This window comes from Heloderma suspectum, chromosome 5 (assembly GCF_057233095.1).
Source record: "Heloderma suspectum isolate Gila_16-S chromosome 5, 16-S_ref, whole genome shotgun sequence".
NCBI classification, from domain to species: domain Eukaryota; kingdom Metazoa; phylum Chordata; class Lepidosauria; order Squamata; family Helodermatidae; genus Heloderma; species Heloderma suspectum.
Window position 1 is genome coordinate 235,340,435 of NC_139462.1, and position 14,866 is coordinate 235,355,300.

At 53.4% G+C, this 14,866-nt stretch overlaps 1 protein-coding gene across 1 annotated transcript in view; it reads right to left on the bottom strand.

Moving 5' to 3' along the window:
• The window catches only part of DRC11L (dynein regulatory complex subunit 11 like), a 49,465-nt gene that overhangs the window by 16,914 nt on the left and 17,685 nt on the right, over nucleotides 1-14,866 (bottom strand). Inside the window, exons 4-7 of the mRNA XM_084859852.1 lie at nucleotides 12,802-13,176; nucleotides 10,693-11,020; nucleotides 5,339-5,458; nucleotides 4,700-4,888 (exon numbers count right to left, since the gene is read on the bottom strand). Of these exons, the coding sequence (XP_084715978.1) occupies nucleotides 4,700-4,888; nucleotides 5,339-5,458; nucleotides 10,693-11,020; nucleotides 12,802-13,176 (1,012 nt within the window). The remainder of the gene's footprint in view (nucleotides 1-4,699; nucleotides 4,889-5,338; nucleotides 5,459-10,692; nucleotides 11,021-12,801; nucleotides 13,177-14,866) is intronic.

The following is a 14,866-nucleotide window of genomic DNA, read 5'->3' on the forward strand; positions in this document are numbered from 1 at the left end:
ATGCAGGAATCCAAGTCAGACCATCCCTGACAGATGGCTGTCCAGCCTCGCCTTGAACGCCTCCAGTGTGGGAGAGCCCACCACCTCCCTAGGTCACTGGTTCCATTGTTGTATTGCTCTAACAGTCAGGACGTTACCTCTCCCCAGTTTGAGAAGGTTCCATTGATAAGCACTCTTTGAGTCCGATTCTGTAGCCAACTGTGGATCCACTGGATCGTTGTTTCATCTAGCCTACTTGGAGCTAGTTTGCTCATCAGGATATCATGGGGCACTTTGTCGAAAGCTTTGCTGACGTCAAGGTATATGATGTCTACAGCATTCCCACGGTCTATAAGGGAGGTTATTTGATCAAAAAATGAGATCAGATTTGTCTGGCAGGACTTGTTTTTGACAAATCCATGTTGGCTTCGAGTAATCACGGCATTGTTTTCAAGATGCTTACAAATGGATTGCTTTATCATCTGCTCCAGAATTTTCCCTGGGATTGATGTCAGACTGACTGGTCTGTAGTTCCCAGGTTCCTCCTTTTACCCTTTTTGAAGATAGGGACAACGTTAGCCCTCCTCCAGTCATCTGGCACTTCCCCCGTCCTCCATGATTTCCCTAAGAGAATAGACAGAGGTTCTGATAGTTCTTCTGCCAGTTCCTTTATGACGCTAGGATGCAGTTCATCTGGCCCTGGAGATCTGAACTCCTTCCAAGTCATTAGGTGTTCCTTGGCCATATGCCTATCGATCTCAAGCTGCAATGCTGCCCCTTCAGCCTGTACTTCGCCTTTGCCAGGGGGGTCATAGACCCTCTTTCAGGAGCAGACTGAGCCAAAGTAGGAATTGAGCACCTCTGCCTTTTCTTTGTCATCTGTTATCGTTTTGCCATCCTTATTTAATAGCTGAACAACCATTTCTTTCCTCTGCCTTTTCCTAAGCACATAGCTGAAGAAAGCCTTTTTGTTGTTTTTAGCATCCCTTGTTAACCTCAGCTCGTTCTCAGCTTTAGCCTTCCTGACGCCATCCCTGCAATTCTGTGCTACCTGCCTGTACTCTTCCTTTGTTACTTGGCCTTCTTTCCACTTCCTATATGTGTCCTTTTTTGTTTTCACAATGTAATCACAATGCCAAAATCACAAGTAATCACAATGTCAAATGAACTGCATCCTAGAGTAATAAAGGAACTGGCAGAAGAGCTTTCACAACCACTGTCTTTTCTCTTTGAGAAATCATGAAGGATGGGGGAAGTACAAGAATTGTCCCAGAATCCCTGGGAAAATTCTGGAGCAGATGATAAAGCAATCCATCTGGAAGCACCTTAACAACAATGCCGTGATTACTCGAAGCCAACATGGATTTGTCAAAAACAAGTCCTGCCAGACAAATCTGATCTCATTTTTTGATCAAGTCACCTCCCTTGTAGACCGTGGGAATGCTGTAGACATCATATACCTCGACTTCAGCAAAGCTTTCGACAAAGTGCCCCATGATCTCCTGATGAGCAAACTAGCTCGAAGTGGGCTAGATGAAACAACGATCTGGGGGATCCACAGTTGGCTACAGAATCGGACTCAAAGAGTGCTTATCAATGGGACCTTCTCAAACTGGGGAGAGGTAACAAGTGGGGTACCGCAGGGCTCAGTCCTGGGCCCAGTGCTCTTCCACATTTGTATTAATGACTTGCAGGAGGAGGTGCAGGGAATGCTGATCAGATTTGCAGATGACACAAAATTGGGTGGGATAGCTAATACTTTGGAAGACAGAAACAAAATTCAAAGAGATCTGGCTAGGCTGGAGCGCTTGGCAGAAAACAACAGAATGAAATTGAATAGGGATAAATGCCAAGTTCTGCACCTAGGAAAAAGAAACCAAATGCACAGTTACAAGATGGGGGATCCTTGGCTCAACCACACTACAAGCAAGAAGGATCTTGGAATTGTTGCTGATCACAAGCTGAATATGAGCCAACAATGTGATGTGGCTGCAAAAAAGGCCAATGCTCTTTTGGGCTGCATTCATAGAAGCATTGCTTCCAAATCCCAGGAAGTACTAGTTCCCCTCTACTCAGCACTGGTTAGGCCTCATCTGGAGTACTGTGTCCAGTTCTGGGCACCGCACTTTAAGAAGGATGCAGACAAGCTGGAGAGGGTTCAGAGGAGGGCAACCAAGATGATCAGGGGACTGGAAACAAAGCCCTATGAGCAGAGACTGAAAGAACTGGGCATGTTTAGCCTTGAGAAGAGAAGACTGAGGAGAGATATGATAGCACTCTTCAAGTATTTGAAAGGTTGTCACAGAGAAGAAGGCCAGGATCTCTTCTTGATCATCCCAGAGTGCAGGACACGGAATAATGGGCTCAAGTTACAGGAAGCCAGATTCCAGCTGAACATCAGGAAAAACTTCCTGACTGTAAGAGCAATACGACAATGGAACCCATTACCTGGGGAGGTGGTGGGCTCTCCCACACTGGAGGCCTTCAAGACGAGGCTGGACAGCCATTTGTCAGGGATGCTCTGACTTGGATTCCTGCATTGAGCAGGGGGTTGGACTCAATGGCCTTGTAGGCCCCTTCCAGCCCTACTAATCTATGATTCTTTTATTCTATGATTCTAAGTGCCAGATGATTGGAGGAGGGCTGATGTTGTCCCTATCTTCAAAAAGGGTAAAAAGGAGGAACCTGGGAACTACAGACCAGTCAGTCTGACAGCAATCCCTGGGAAAATTCTGGAGCAGATTCTGAAGCAATCCATCTGGAAGCACCTTGAAAACAATGCAGTGATTACTCGAAGCTAACATGGATTTGTCAAGAATAAATCCTGCCAGACGAATCTGATCTCATTTTTGGATCAAGCAACCTCCCTTGTGGACTGTGGGAATGCTGTGGACATCATATACCTCAACTTCAGCAAAGCTTTCAACAAAGTTCCCCATGATATCCTGATGAGCCAACTAGCTCAAAGTGGGCTAGATGAAACAACGATCTGGTTGATCCACAGTTGGCTATAGAATCGGACTCAAAGAGTGCTTATCAGTGGGATCTTCTCAAACTGGGGACAGGTAATGAGCAAGGTACCGCAGGGCTCAGTCCTGGGCCCGGTGCTCTTCCACATTTTTATTAATGACTTGGATGAGGAGGTGCAGGGAATGCTGATCAGATTTGCAGATGACACAGAATTGGGTGGGATAGCTAATACTCTGGAAGACTGAAACAAAATTCAAAGTGATCTTGATAGGCTGGAGCTCTGGGCAGAAAACAACAGAATGGAACTTAATAGGGATCCAAGCTGAATATGAGCCAACAATGTGATGCGGCTGCAAAAAAGGCAAAGGCTATTTTCAGCTACATTAATAGAAGTATAGCTTCCAAATCACATGAAGTACTAGTTCCGCTCTACTCAGCACTGGTTAGGCCTCATCTGGAGTACTGTGTCCGGTTCTGGGCACCACACTTTAAGAAAGATGCAAACAAACGAGAGGGTTCAGAGGGGGGCAACGAAGATGATCCGGGTACTCGAAACAAAGCCCTATGAGAAGAGACTGAAAGAACTGGGCATGTTTAGCCTTGAGAAGACTGAGGGGAGATATGATAGCGCTCTTCAAGAACTTGAAAGGTTGTCACAGAGAGGAAGGCCAGGATCTCTTCTCCATCACCCCGGAGTGAAGGACACAGAATAACAGGCTCAGGTGACAGGAAGCTGGATTCCGGCTGAACATCAGGAAAACCTTCCTCACTGTTAGAGCAATGTGACAATGGAACCAATTGCCTAGGGAGGTGGTGGGCTCTCCCACGCTGGAGGCGTGCAAGACGCGGCTGGACAGCCATCTGTCAGGGATGCTCTGACCTGGATTCCTGCACTGAGCAGGGGGTTGGGCTCGATAATCTTGTAGGCCCCTTCCAACCCTACTGTTCCATGAGTCTATGACTCACAGGATTGGGGCTGGGAGGGGCCACAAAGGTCCCCCAGTCAGCCCCCTGCCAAAGCAGGAACTCCCTCCCTGCAGCACTCCTACCAACTGGCCATGCAGCTGTGCTTCATTTAACAAGAACCCTAACGGAGAGGCGAGTTGTCCACCACCACCGCCACCTTCCAAGCCAAGGCACCTTCCCAGTTAAGACGTTTGGGGCGGAAACCACAAGTCCCTCCCAGGCAGCCCCTTTTGCGAAGTTGTGTTTGGTGGCTTGAGAAGCTGAGCAACTCTCCTCATGCCCCCAGCACAGCTGGAGCAGGATGCTCAGTTCCAGGGAAGAAGCTGTCGCAAGAGTCCACAGGTAACGCAGATGGCCGCCCAAGTCTTGCACAATCTGGAGCCTGCCCATGAATTTGCCCTCCGACAGGCTCGGGCCAAGCAGCTGGCCAACCTTGGAACCTGCCTATCTCCTGTAGTCTGGCAATGCCCCCTCGAGGGCAGGGAAGGGCTGCTGCGGGAAGGTGAAGGCTGAGCCAGTTGCCAGAGAGGGTCAGGAGATGGGCCATGAAGCAGGTCCAGTTCAGCAGTAGTGGGGCTGGTGAACCCCCCTTAACCCAGGATCTGCCTCCTCTCCTGGAGGGTGCCTGCAAGGCAGGATTTTGAACAGTGCATTCCAGGGCGCCAGTGGAGTCGAGGGGGTGGGAGGCCATTCCCTCTTGCTCTTGGGGCCAGAAGAACTCTGTGGTTTGGCCCTTCTCTCCTTCCACCAGCCAAGAGCTGCAACAACACCCCTGCTCTCTTACCTTTTGGATGCAGGTGGCAGCCATCTCTCGGTTGGGCTCAGAGAGGCCACCCTCCCGCACCTTCCTCTCGCGCTCCTCATCCCGTCGGATCTCCCACATGAAGCGGGCCCGCAGGCGGCCTTGGCGCATCCGCTCAGCCATCTGGATCAGCCTCACCGCCTCCTCCCGAGGCATGAGGGCCCGTGGCGGCTGGGGAAAGGCAGCCCTTTCAGCAGGGGGGTGGCTGGCGCATCCCAAGCAGCAGCAGCCCCACAGCCACGAGAGCCCACATGCAGGACAGCCTGTCTATACACGCTGTGGCCAGGCTGGGCCTGGCCACCTGGCTCAGTCCCCGGGGCCCTGGATAACCGCCCACTTGCCAGAAAATGGGCAGGGGACATTCAAGTGAAGCCGAGTCTCATCTTCAGCCTCTCAGCCCACAGGCCCCTCCAGAGAGGAAATGCAGGCCTGGCCTCTGGAGGGTCCGTGCAGAGGAGCAGCCCACGCAGCTGCCGCCTCAGCCAACAGGAGAAGCGTGGGGATGGGGCTGAGCAGGCAGCAGGAGGCTGCAGGCCAAGCCGTCTCCAAGCGCCGCAGCATCTTGGCCCTAGCCAGACCCGCCAGCTGCCCCCCCTCCCGGGGTGGAGGTGAGAGACTCACCGTCAGGGCCTTGCTGGGCCCCACCCGAGTGAGGAGTCCTGCCAGCACCTCCTGCCGCTCCTGGAGGACCTTGGCGCGCTCGCTCAGGAAGTACTTGGGAATGGGCACCTCCATCTCAGCCTGGGAAGACGGGCGAATGAGGTTGGTGGTTCTCCCCTTGCTCAGCTGGACTCCAGATGGAGCACAGGCCGAGACAGACCCACCCTGGACGGAGCCTTCCTTTAACTCAGTCACAGGGTCTTGTTGCCAAGATCATGGGTATCAGATTGGGCAGTTCTGAAAAGCACTCCATGTGAGTGCTTTTCAGAAGCACTCACATGGAGTGCTTCTTTTTCCTAGGTTTCTTTTTCCTAGGTTCTGCACCTAGGAAAAAGGTGCAGAACCTAGGTTTCTTTTCCTAGAAAAGAAACCTAGAAAAGAAACTCAAGGCAAGGTGCAGGTTCTGCACCTAGGAAAAAGAAACCAAATGCACAGTTACAAGATGGGGGATACGTGGCTCAACCACACTACGAGCGAGAAGGATCTTGGAATTGTCGTCGATCACAAGCTGAATATGAGCCAACAATGTGATGTGGCTGCAAAAAAGGCAAATGCTATTTTGGGCTGCATTCATAGAAGCATCGCTTCCAAATCCCGGGAAGTCCTACTTCCCCTCTACTCAGCACTGGTTAGGCCTCATCTGGAGTACTGTGTCCAGTTCTGGGCACCACACTTTAAGAAGGATGCAGACAAACTGGAGAGGGTTCAGAGGAGGGCAACAAAGATGATCAGGGGACTGGAAACAAAGCCCTATGAGCAGAGACTGAAAGAACTGGGCATGTTTAGCTTTGAGAAGACTGAGGGGAGATATGATAGCGCTCTTCAAGTACTTGAAAGGTTGTCACAGAGAAGAAGGCCAGGATCTCTTCTTGATCATCCCAGAGTGCAGGACACGGAATAATGGGCTCAAGTTACAGGAAGCCAGATTCCGACTGAACATCAGGAAAAACTTCCTGAGTGTCAGAGCAATACGGCAATGGAACCAATTACCTGGGGAGGTGGTGGGCTCTCCCACACTGGAGGCCTTCAAGACGAGGCTGGACAGCCATTTGTCAGGGATGCTCTGACTTGGATTCCTGCATTGAGCAGGGGGTTGGACTCGATGGCCTTGTAGGCCCCTTCCAACCCTACTATTCTATGATTCTATGATTCTATGAATGCCAGCTGCTATTTGATGTGATTTAAACCTCACATTTAACAGGTCCCCAGGATGGCATACAAGAAGTTAAAATTACAATGGAACACGTTAAAACACAAATATACAGTAGAAAAGAGTGGTAGAAAAGCAGTCAGCAGAATAAAAACAAAGATCAAGCAACATAAAGCGATGCACAGATTAAAAAGCCTGGGGAAATGAAACGCCATTTGTCTGCCTGGCATCAAGGCAGGTGCCAGGCAAGCCTCCCCTGGGAGAGCACTTCACAGTCAGCATGACACCAGCAAGGAGGCCCTTTCATCTAGCCATGTGCCATGCCTCAGATGGTGGGACCGTGTGTGCGCGCACGCGCCCAAAGGGCCTACGCTGAAGAACTTAGTGGAGTTCTTAGTGGGTGGTCCTCCAGGGATGTCAGTTCCACACCAGGAGGGGCTTTAAATGCCGAAACCAGGACTCTGAATTGGGAGCCAGTGCAAGTGGCAAAGCACAAGTGTAATGTGATCATAATGCCCAATCCTGGCTGACAGCGTTATATATACTAGACGCAACTGCAGTTTCCAAATCATCTTCAAGGGCAGGCCCCTGTACAGCAGTAGACTAATCTGGAGGTGACCCAATGATCCAGGGCCTGGATCATTGAGGCCAGTCTACCTCTGTCATGGAGGCAGGCTTATGCAACCTGAGGACGTGGGCAGAGTGCTTGGAAGGCTCAGGCCTATTACTTGCTCCTGAGATCCTTGTCCACCCTGGCTCATGTATTCTGCCAGAGCTGGGCTGGTGCCTGGACCTCCGAGGTGGCCAACGCCTCCTTGAAGCCTAAAATAAAAACATTATTGGCAGTTCCCTTGAAAATAAAATAAAAATATAAACCCTGCAACTATTTTTCTGACGTTGGGCAGGTGTAATCCCCTTCTAGGAGGCTACTATGCCTGAAATTATCATCCAGTTCTGACCAAGAGAAAAAAGTTAGACTTTTCTAATTTCCCATGGTAGTCAATAGGAAGCATAAAGACTCATTTTTCCAAACCTTAACTCAGGTTTAGTGCTGAGCTGAAGTGGTCCAACTACAATTTGCCCCTAGCAGAAGCAGGATGTTTTTCAAATGCTGAATCGGGGTCTGAGTTGAAGTGGGGTGGGAGGTCACAGAATCATAGTTCAAATCTCCAGGGCCAGATGAACTGCATCCTAGAGTCATAAAGGAACTGGCAGAAGAACTCTCAGAACCGCTGTCTATTCTCTTTGAGAAATCATGGAGGACCGGGGAAGTGCCAGATGACTGGAGGAGGGCTAACGTTGTCCCTATCTTCAAAAAGGGTAAAAAGGAGGAACCTGGGAACTACAGACCAGTCAGTCTGACATCAATCCCTGGGAAAATTCTGGAGCAGATCATAAAGCAATCCATCTGGAAGCACCTTGACAACAATGCCGTGATTACTCGAAGCCAACATGGATTTGTCAAAAACAAGTCCTGCCAGACAAATCTGATCTCATTTTTTGATCAAGTCACCTCCCTTGTAGACCGTGGGAATGCTGTAGACATCATATACCTCGACTTCAGCAAAGCTTTCGACAAAGTGCCCCATGATCTCCTGATGAGCAAACTAGCTCGAAGTGGGCTAGATGAAACAACGATCATGTGGATCCACAGTTGGCTACAGAATCGGACTCAAAGAGTGCTTATCAATGGGACCTTCTCAAGGTGGGGAGAGGTAACGAGCGGGGTACCGCAGGGCTCAGTCCTGGGCCCAGTGCTCTTCAACATTTTTATTAATGACTTGGAGGAGGAGGTGCAGGGAATGCTGATCAAATTTGCAGATGACACAAAATTGGGCGGGATAGCTAATACTTTGGAAGACAGAAACAAAATTCAAAGTGATCTGGATAGACTGGAGTGCTGGGCAGAAAACAACAGAATGGCATTTAATAGGGACAAATGCCAAGTTCTGCACCTAGGAAAAAGAAACCAAATGCACAGTTACAAGATGGGGGATACGTGGCTCAACCACACTACGAGCGAGAAGGATCTTGGAATTGTTGTCGATCACAAGCTGAATATGAGCCAACAATGTGATGTGGCTGCAAAAAAGGCAAATGCTATTTTGGGCTGCATTAATAGAAGCATCGCTTCCAAATCCCGGGAAGTACTAGTTCCCCTCTACTCAGCACTGGTGAGGCCTCATCTGGAGGACTGTGTCCAGTTCTGGGCACCACACTTTAAGAAGGATGCAGACAAGCTGGAGAGGGTTCAAAGGAGGGCAACAAAGATGATCAGGGGACTGGAAACAAAGCCCTATGAAGAGAGACTGAAAGAACTGGGCATGTTTAGCCTTGAGAAGAGAAGACTGAGGGGAGATATGATAGCACTCTTCAAGTACTTGAAAGGTTGTCACAGAGAAGAAGGCCAGGATCTCTTCTTGATCATCCCAGAGTGCAGGACACGGAATAATGGGCTCAAGTTACAGGAAGCCAGATTCCGGCTGAACATCAGGAAAAACTTCCTGAGTGTCAGAGCAATACGGCAATGGAACCAATTACCTGGGGAGGTGGTGGGCTCTCCCACACTGGAGGCCTTTAAGACGAGGCTGGACAGCCATTTGTCAGGGATGCTCTGACTTGGATTCCTGCATTGAGCAGGGGGTTGGACTCGATGGCCTTGTAGGCCCCTTCCAACCCTACTATTCTATGATTCTATAGAATAGTAGGGCTGGAAGGGGCCTACAAGGCACACTTCATCAGTGCACACTTCATATGTATGTATGTAATCTATACACACATGCAAGCACACCACACACACACACATATATATATTAGAGGTTCGCTTAGACCCGTGTGTGTGTGTGTATGTGTGTGTGTGTGTGTGTATATATATATACAAATTTGTGTTACAGGCCTCTGCCCCGGATCTTTTAAGAACCTAGCAACACCCCTGGTGCCAGCCACAGGCCTGAAGCGAAACTGAAATGGATTGAGAAACTCTGTCTCATCCAAGAGTGCCTGCAGTGGAGTAGCAACTATGTAATAGAGGCCTTGCCCAAGAAGGGGAAGTTGTCAAGTGTTCAATAGTGGCTGAGATCTTTCATGTCCAAGGCAGGGTTCTCCAAGAGCAGTTGAACCACCGCCTCTTTTACAGTGGCTGGAAGGAACCACGCCCTCTCTCAGAGAGGCAATTTCTACCCCCGGGGGCTGAGCCAGGCATGGTCCCTCCTGTCTCTCTGCCGGATGTAATGAGCCAGATTGCAAGAGACCCTGAACCTCCTGGGGAAGCTCAGCTGGGCAACACAAAGAGTACAACAGCTTCTTCATCACTGCCATCAAGTCAGCTAAATAATGAGTTTCTGCCAGAGTGTGGTCCAGCTCTGAGCAAGTTTTACTCCACTGCCATTCTAGCCCTGCTTCATGTCCCTCAGAACTCCACCCTAAAAAGCCCCCCACCCCTACAGAGGGGAAAGGCCACTGCAAGTCTAAACCTCCACGGGAAGTGTCTGATCATGATCAGGGGCTTAAGTAAAACTCTCCCCCTCTCAGACTACCGTCCCCTGCCCAGCTAAGCCACATCCAGCTGCATCCTGCTACATGGGTTGGGCTGGTCCTGCGCTGGGACAGCCTCGCGGCGGTTATGGCAGCCATGAAGCCCTGACCCCTTCCAGACAAAGAATGACCTCCTCCCTCATGCAGGGGAGATGGACTCCAGTAGAGAGCCTCTCCTGAACTAAGCAGCTCCTGGGGCAAGTTGGAGTCAACCGGGTCATCTCGGAATGGGGGAAGAGGGCATAAGCTGCCTTATTGCCCTTTCCCATACCTGGCCCGTCCACCCCCACCTCCCATATCCCCCCTTGCCCACAGTCACCAAAGTAGAGGCACTCCTTCAAGGGGAGCCCTCCTCTCCTGGCTGGGGGCTCTTTCCCGACCTTCACTGCACAACCCTGAGGACTAGAACCATGCCTTAGGGCTGAAACACAAGCGAGGTGGTTAGACCCCAAGCTCTACATGCTGGACAACACGACCTCCTCTGAGCCCTCCCCTTCACCCCATCTGCTTCATAGCTCCCATCAACTACGGCAGCGCACGGCAGGCGAGGCGAGGGTCTCTGGCAGCACAGGGCTGGCAAGGCGGAGAGCAAAGCCCGCCCCCTCCCGCCCCGGGCCAGCTGGGGACTGACCGGCGTCAGCTTGAGCTCCTCGAGCACGTGGTCCATGTAATGGTACTCGGAGAAGTCCAGCTCCACCAGCTCCTGCTTCAGCTCCAGGATGCGGCCCAGCACCCCGTCGAGCAGCCGCCGCAGCACCACGCGCTTCTGCGGGTGGACCACCTGGTCGTAGCAGGCCTCGAGGCGCCGCGCTGTCTGCACGTAGCGCAGGAAGAGGGTGGCCACCGTGTGGTAGAAGACGGACCGATCCCGCTCGGGCTTGGCCGGCTCGCTGGGCAGCTCCTGGGCCAGGAGCTCCTTCAGGGCCAGCCGCGACTCCAGCCACAGCTTCCCGTATGTGCTGCGGGCGGAGGAGGCAGAGGCCTGAGCGCAGGGGCCGTGGCTCGGCGGTGGCGCCCCGGTCCCCGGCAGCGCCTCCAGGCAGGGCTGGGAAAGGATCATGCCTGAAACCTTGGAAGGAGAGCCGCTGCTGCGCCAGGCAGCGTCCCCAGCCCTGGGCTAGGTGGACCGGGGGACTCCTGACTGCCGATGTCCCCCACTCACGGGACGCGAGCCGTGCGGCGTCCGCGGCTAAGAAGGCGCAGGCCCAGGCCTCCCCCATCTCACCAAAGGGCTACCTGGGCCCACCCTGCCTTGCGGGCGGCTCTCGGGCCACGTGAACCGGGAGAGGGAATTCAGACGTGACAGGATGAGGCAGGTCCTGATGCACATGAGAGAGGAGCGGCGAAACGCGCGGCGGGGCCGCCCCCCTCCGGAGGCATCAGACGCCCTCCAGCGCTAACCCCGCCTCCCCCCCGCCGGCTCTCCTTGAAGGCTCCACCCGCCCCCCTCATGGGGTCCTGCCCCTCTGGCCCCGTTACAAGCAGCGCTCCAACAGGCACCATCGACGCCGCCTCTCCTCCCCCCACCCCCGGGCGGTCTTCTGTACGGTACCCGGCACCCTCCGGGTGTAAAGCGCCTTCTCCGGCCGGCCAGGGCAGTGCAACAGGGGCCGCGGCCGGGTCCCTCGAGACCGGGCGGGGACACGCTGCGCTCGCAAGCGGCACGCCGTCGCCCGCCCACCTGCTGGCCATGATGCCCCCGCTTGCTCACGCCGCTCGGGCGGACCATGTGCAAAGTTTCTCGGAGGTAGAAACCCGGGCGCCGCCCACCATTGTCCCCGCCAGTTCCCATAGAAACCAGGGAACAGGAGGCGCCGGCTGGTCTGGCCCACCTCGCAGGGCCGGCAGGAAGCCCCCGCCGCTCCCCTTCCTCCCGCGCTCGGGGCGTCACTTGGTCTCGACGGCCGCGCGCTTCGCCAGCTCGCCCGCAGCGGGAGGCGCGCGGCCGTCTGCGGCTCGCGGGAGCGGAGCGCTTGGCGTGCTGGGGCAGCCGAGAGGCCTCGGGAGCTCGGCGCTCGGACAGGTCGGGGACGAACGAGTCCAGGGTGCCCACAGCCATCGAGGGGGTGCCCGTGTCGGGGTGAACCTGCGGGACGCGCGCACAACGCGGGGCTGCCACTCGCCCAGCCGCAGCCGCCTTGCCCGGGGACGAGGCCTTTCCAGGCAGGCAGAGCCCGCTGCTAGCACGCACGCAGTAGCGGTGGTGGCACTTGTGAATGGCGAGCGGCCGCCCTCGCCCCCCGCAGGACCCTTTTGTGCCCAAGCAGGCAGAGCGAGTTTGGTAAGTCAGGGAGTGGCGACTGCGGGGACGACACGCCAGCGACTCAGCCTCCTCTGGTCGAGCCCCCAGCCGTTATAGTGCCCACTTGGGGATCACGTTCACACGTGCGGCCCGCGATGGCTCCACATGGACGGGCACATTGCCTGTGTGAATGAGCCATAACAGGTCTAACACGTGACACGACGCAGCTCTTTCAGAGCAACTCACGCAGGGCGCTTCAGGTCGCCCCTGAACTAGCCGAAGCGGCCAAGTGGCGTCTGTGTAGTGGCCGGCCTGCCCCAAGCCCCCCAGGTGGGGCTGGCGGGTGGGCCGAGGGCGGCCTCCGCCAGCGCCCCGCCGCGCACGACTAGCCGCAACAACCCGTGTCGGGCTTCCTTTCACACGCCTGTCAGCTGCAGGAGCCCCGTTCCTTAGCGCGACGGCTCCGCCGCGTTACTCCCAGGCCCAGTTCCTACGCACCAGCTCCAGCCAGCCCAAGCAGCCGCCGAGCGGCTCGGCGCACGCGAAGGCACTGCTTCCCTTTGCCGCTTCCCACCCGGCTCTCGGGGCCGTCGCCGAACCGCCCCGCGCTCGTCTGCGTGCAGCGCGCCTTGCGCTCGGCGCGGCGGCGTGCCCCGCTTCGCCGCCTGCGCCCGGAAGGCTCTTACAGGGCGGCGCGGGTGCGCGCCGTCGTCAGCCTCCGGGAAAGCAGCCCTGCGCTGGGCTGAAGGGCCCCAGGCGGGGAGCGGCCTCTCAGCCCAGAGGGGGTTGGCCCGGGCCTCACATTCCCAGAGGGCCTCACATTTGCCCTTGAAGATGCCTCCCGGTGAGGCTCTCCACAGACGCAGAGATAAACTGACAGGATTGGAAGAAGAGGTCCATCATGCAGCTTTAAACTGGACTGTAAACCAAAGGAATTGCTTCAAGAAATACTGCAGCTTGGACTTGCTGGTGTGTTTCCTAATGTTACCGTAGCACTAAGGATTTTTTTCATTCTGCTTGCATCAGTACCTTCAGGTAGAGGTTCTTTCAATGTGCTAAAGCAGGTCAGGAGTTACTACTGTTTGACTGTGGAACAAGATTGTTAGAATGGCCTTGCTACGCTTAATGTAAACTGTGACACTGCAAGAAAATTATTTTCCCCCAGAAAAAAATGGTTAATTTGCATAGAAAAAAACTAGAAAAGCAATTCATAGAATCATAGAATAGTAGAGTTGGAAGGGGCCTGTAAGACCATCAAGTCTCACCCTCTGCTCAACGCAGGAATCCAAGTCAAAGCATCCCTGTCAGATGGCTGTCCAGCCTCGTCCTGAATGCCTCAAGTGTGGGAGAACCCACCACCTCCCCAGGTAATTGGTTCCATTGTCGTCTTGCTCTAACAGTCAGGAAGTTTCTCCTGATGTTCAGCCAGAATCTGGCTTCCTGTAACTTGATCCCATTATTCCATGTCCTGCACTTAGGGATGATTGAGAATCATAGAATAGTAGGGTTGGAAGGGGCCTACAAGGCCATTGAGTCCAACCCCCTGCTCAATGCAGGAATCCAGGTCAGAGCATCCCTAACAGATGGCCGTCCAGCTTCATCTTGAATGCCTCCAGTGTGGGAAAGCCCACTAAGAGAAGAGATCCTGGCCTTCTGGTTTGTGACAACCTTTCAAGTACTTGAAGAGCAAATCTGCCAAATGAATCTGATCTCATTTTTTGGTCAGGTAACCTCCCTTGTGGACTGTGGGAATGCTGTGGACATAATATACCTCGACTTCAGTAAAGTTTTTGACAAAGTGCCCCATGATATCCTGATGAGCAAACTAGCTCAGAGTGGGCTAGCCGAAACAATGATCTGGTGGATCCACAACTGGCTACAGAATCGGACTCAAAGAGTGCTTATCAATGGGATCTTCTCAAACTGGGGAGACGTAACAAGTGGGGTACCACAGGGCTCAGTCCTGGGCCCAGTGCTCTTCAACACTTTTATTAATGACTTGGAGGAGGAGGTGCAGGGAATGCTGATCAAATTTGCAGATGACACAAAATTGGGCGGGATAGCTAGTACCCTGGGAAGACAGAAACAAAATTCAAAGTGATCTGGATAGACTGGAGCGCTGGGCAGAAAACAACAGAATGACATTGAATAGGGATAAATGCCATGTTCTGCACCTAGGAAAAAGAAACCAAATGCACTGTTACAGGAAGGGGGACACGTGGCTCAACAACGCTTCAAGCGAGAAGGATCTTGGAATTGTTGTCGATCACAAGCTGAATATGAGCCAACATTGTGATGTGGCTGCAAAAAAGGCAAATGCTCTTTTGGGCTGCATTAATAGAAGCATAGCTTCCAAATCCCGGGAAGTACTAGTTCCCCTCTACTCAGCACTGGTTAGGCCTCATCTGGAGTACTGTGTCCAGTTCTGGGCACCGCACTTTAAGAAGGATGCAGACAAGCTGGAGAGGGTTCAGAGGAGGGCAACCAAGATGATCAGGGGACTGGAAACAAAGCCCTATGAAGAGAGACTGAAAGAACTGGGCATGTTTAGCCTTGAGAAGAG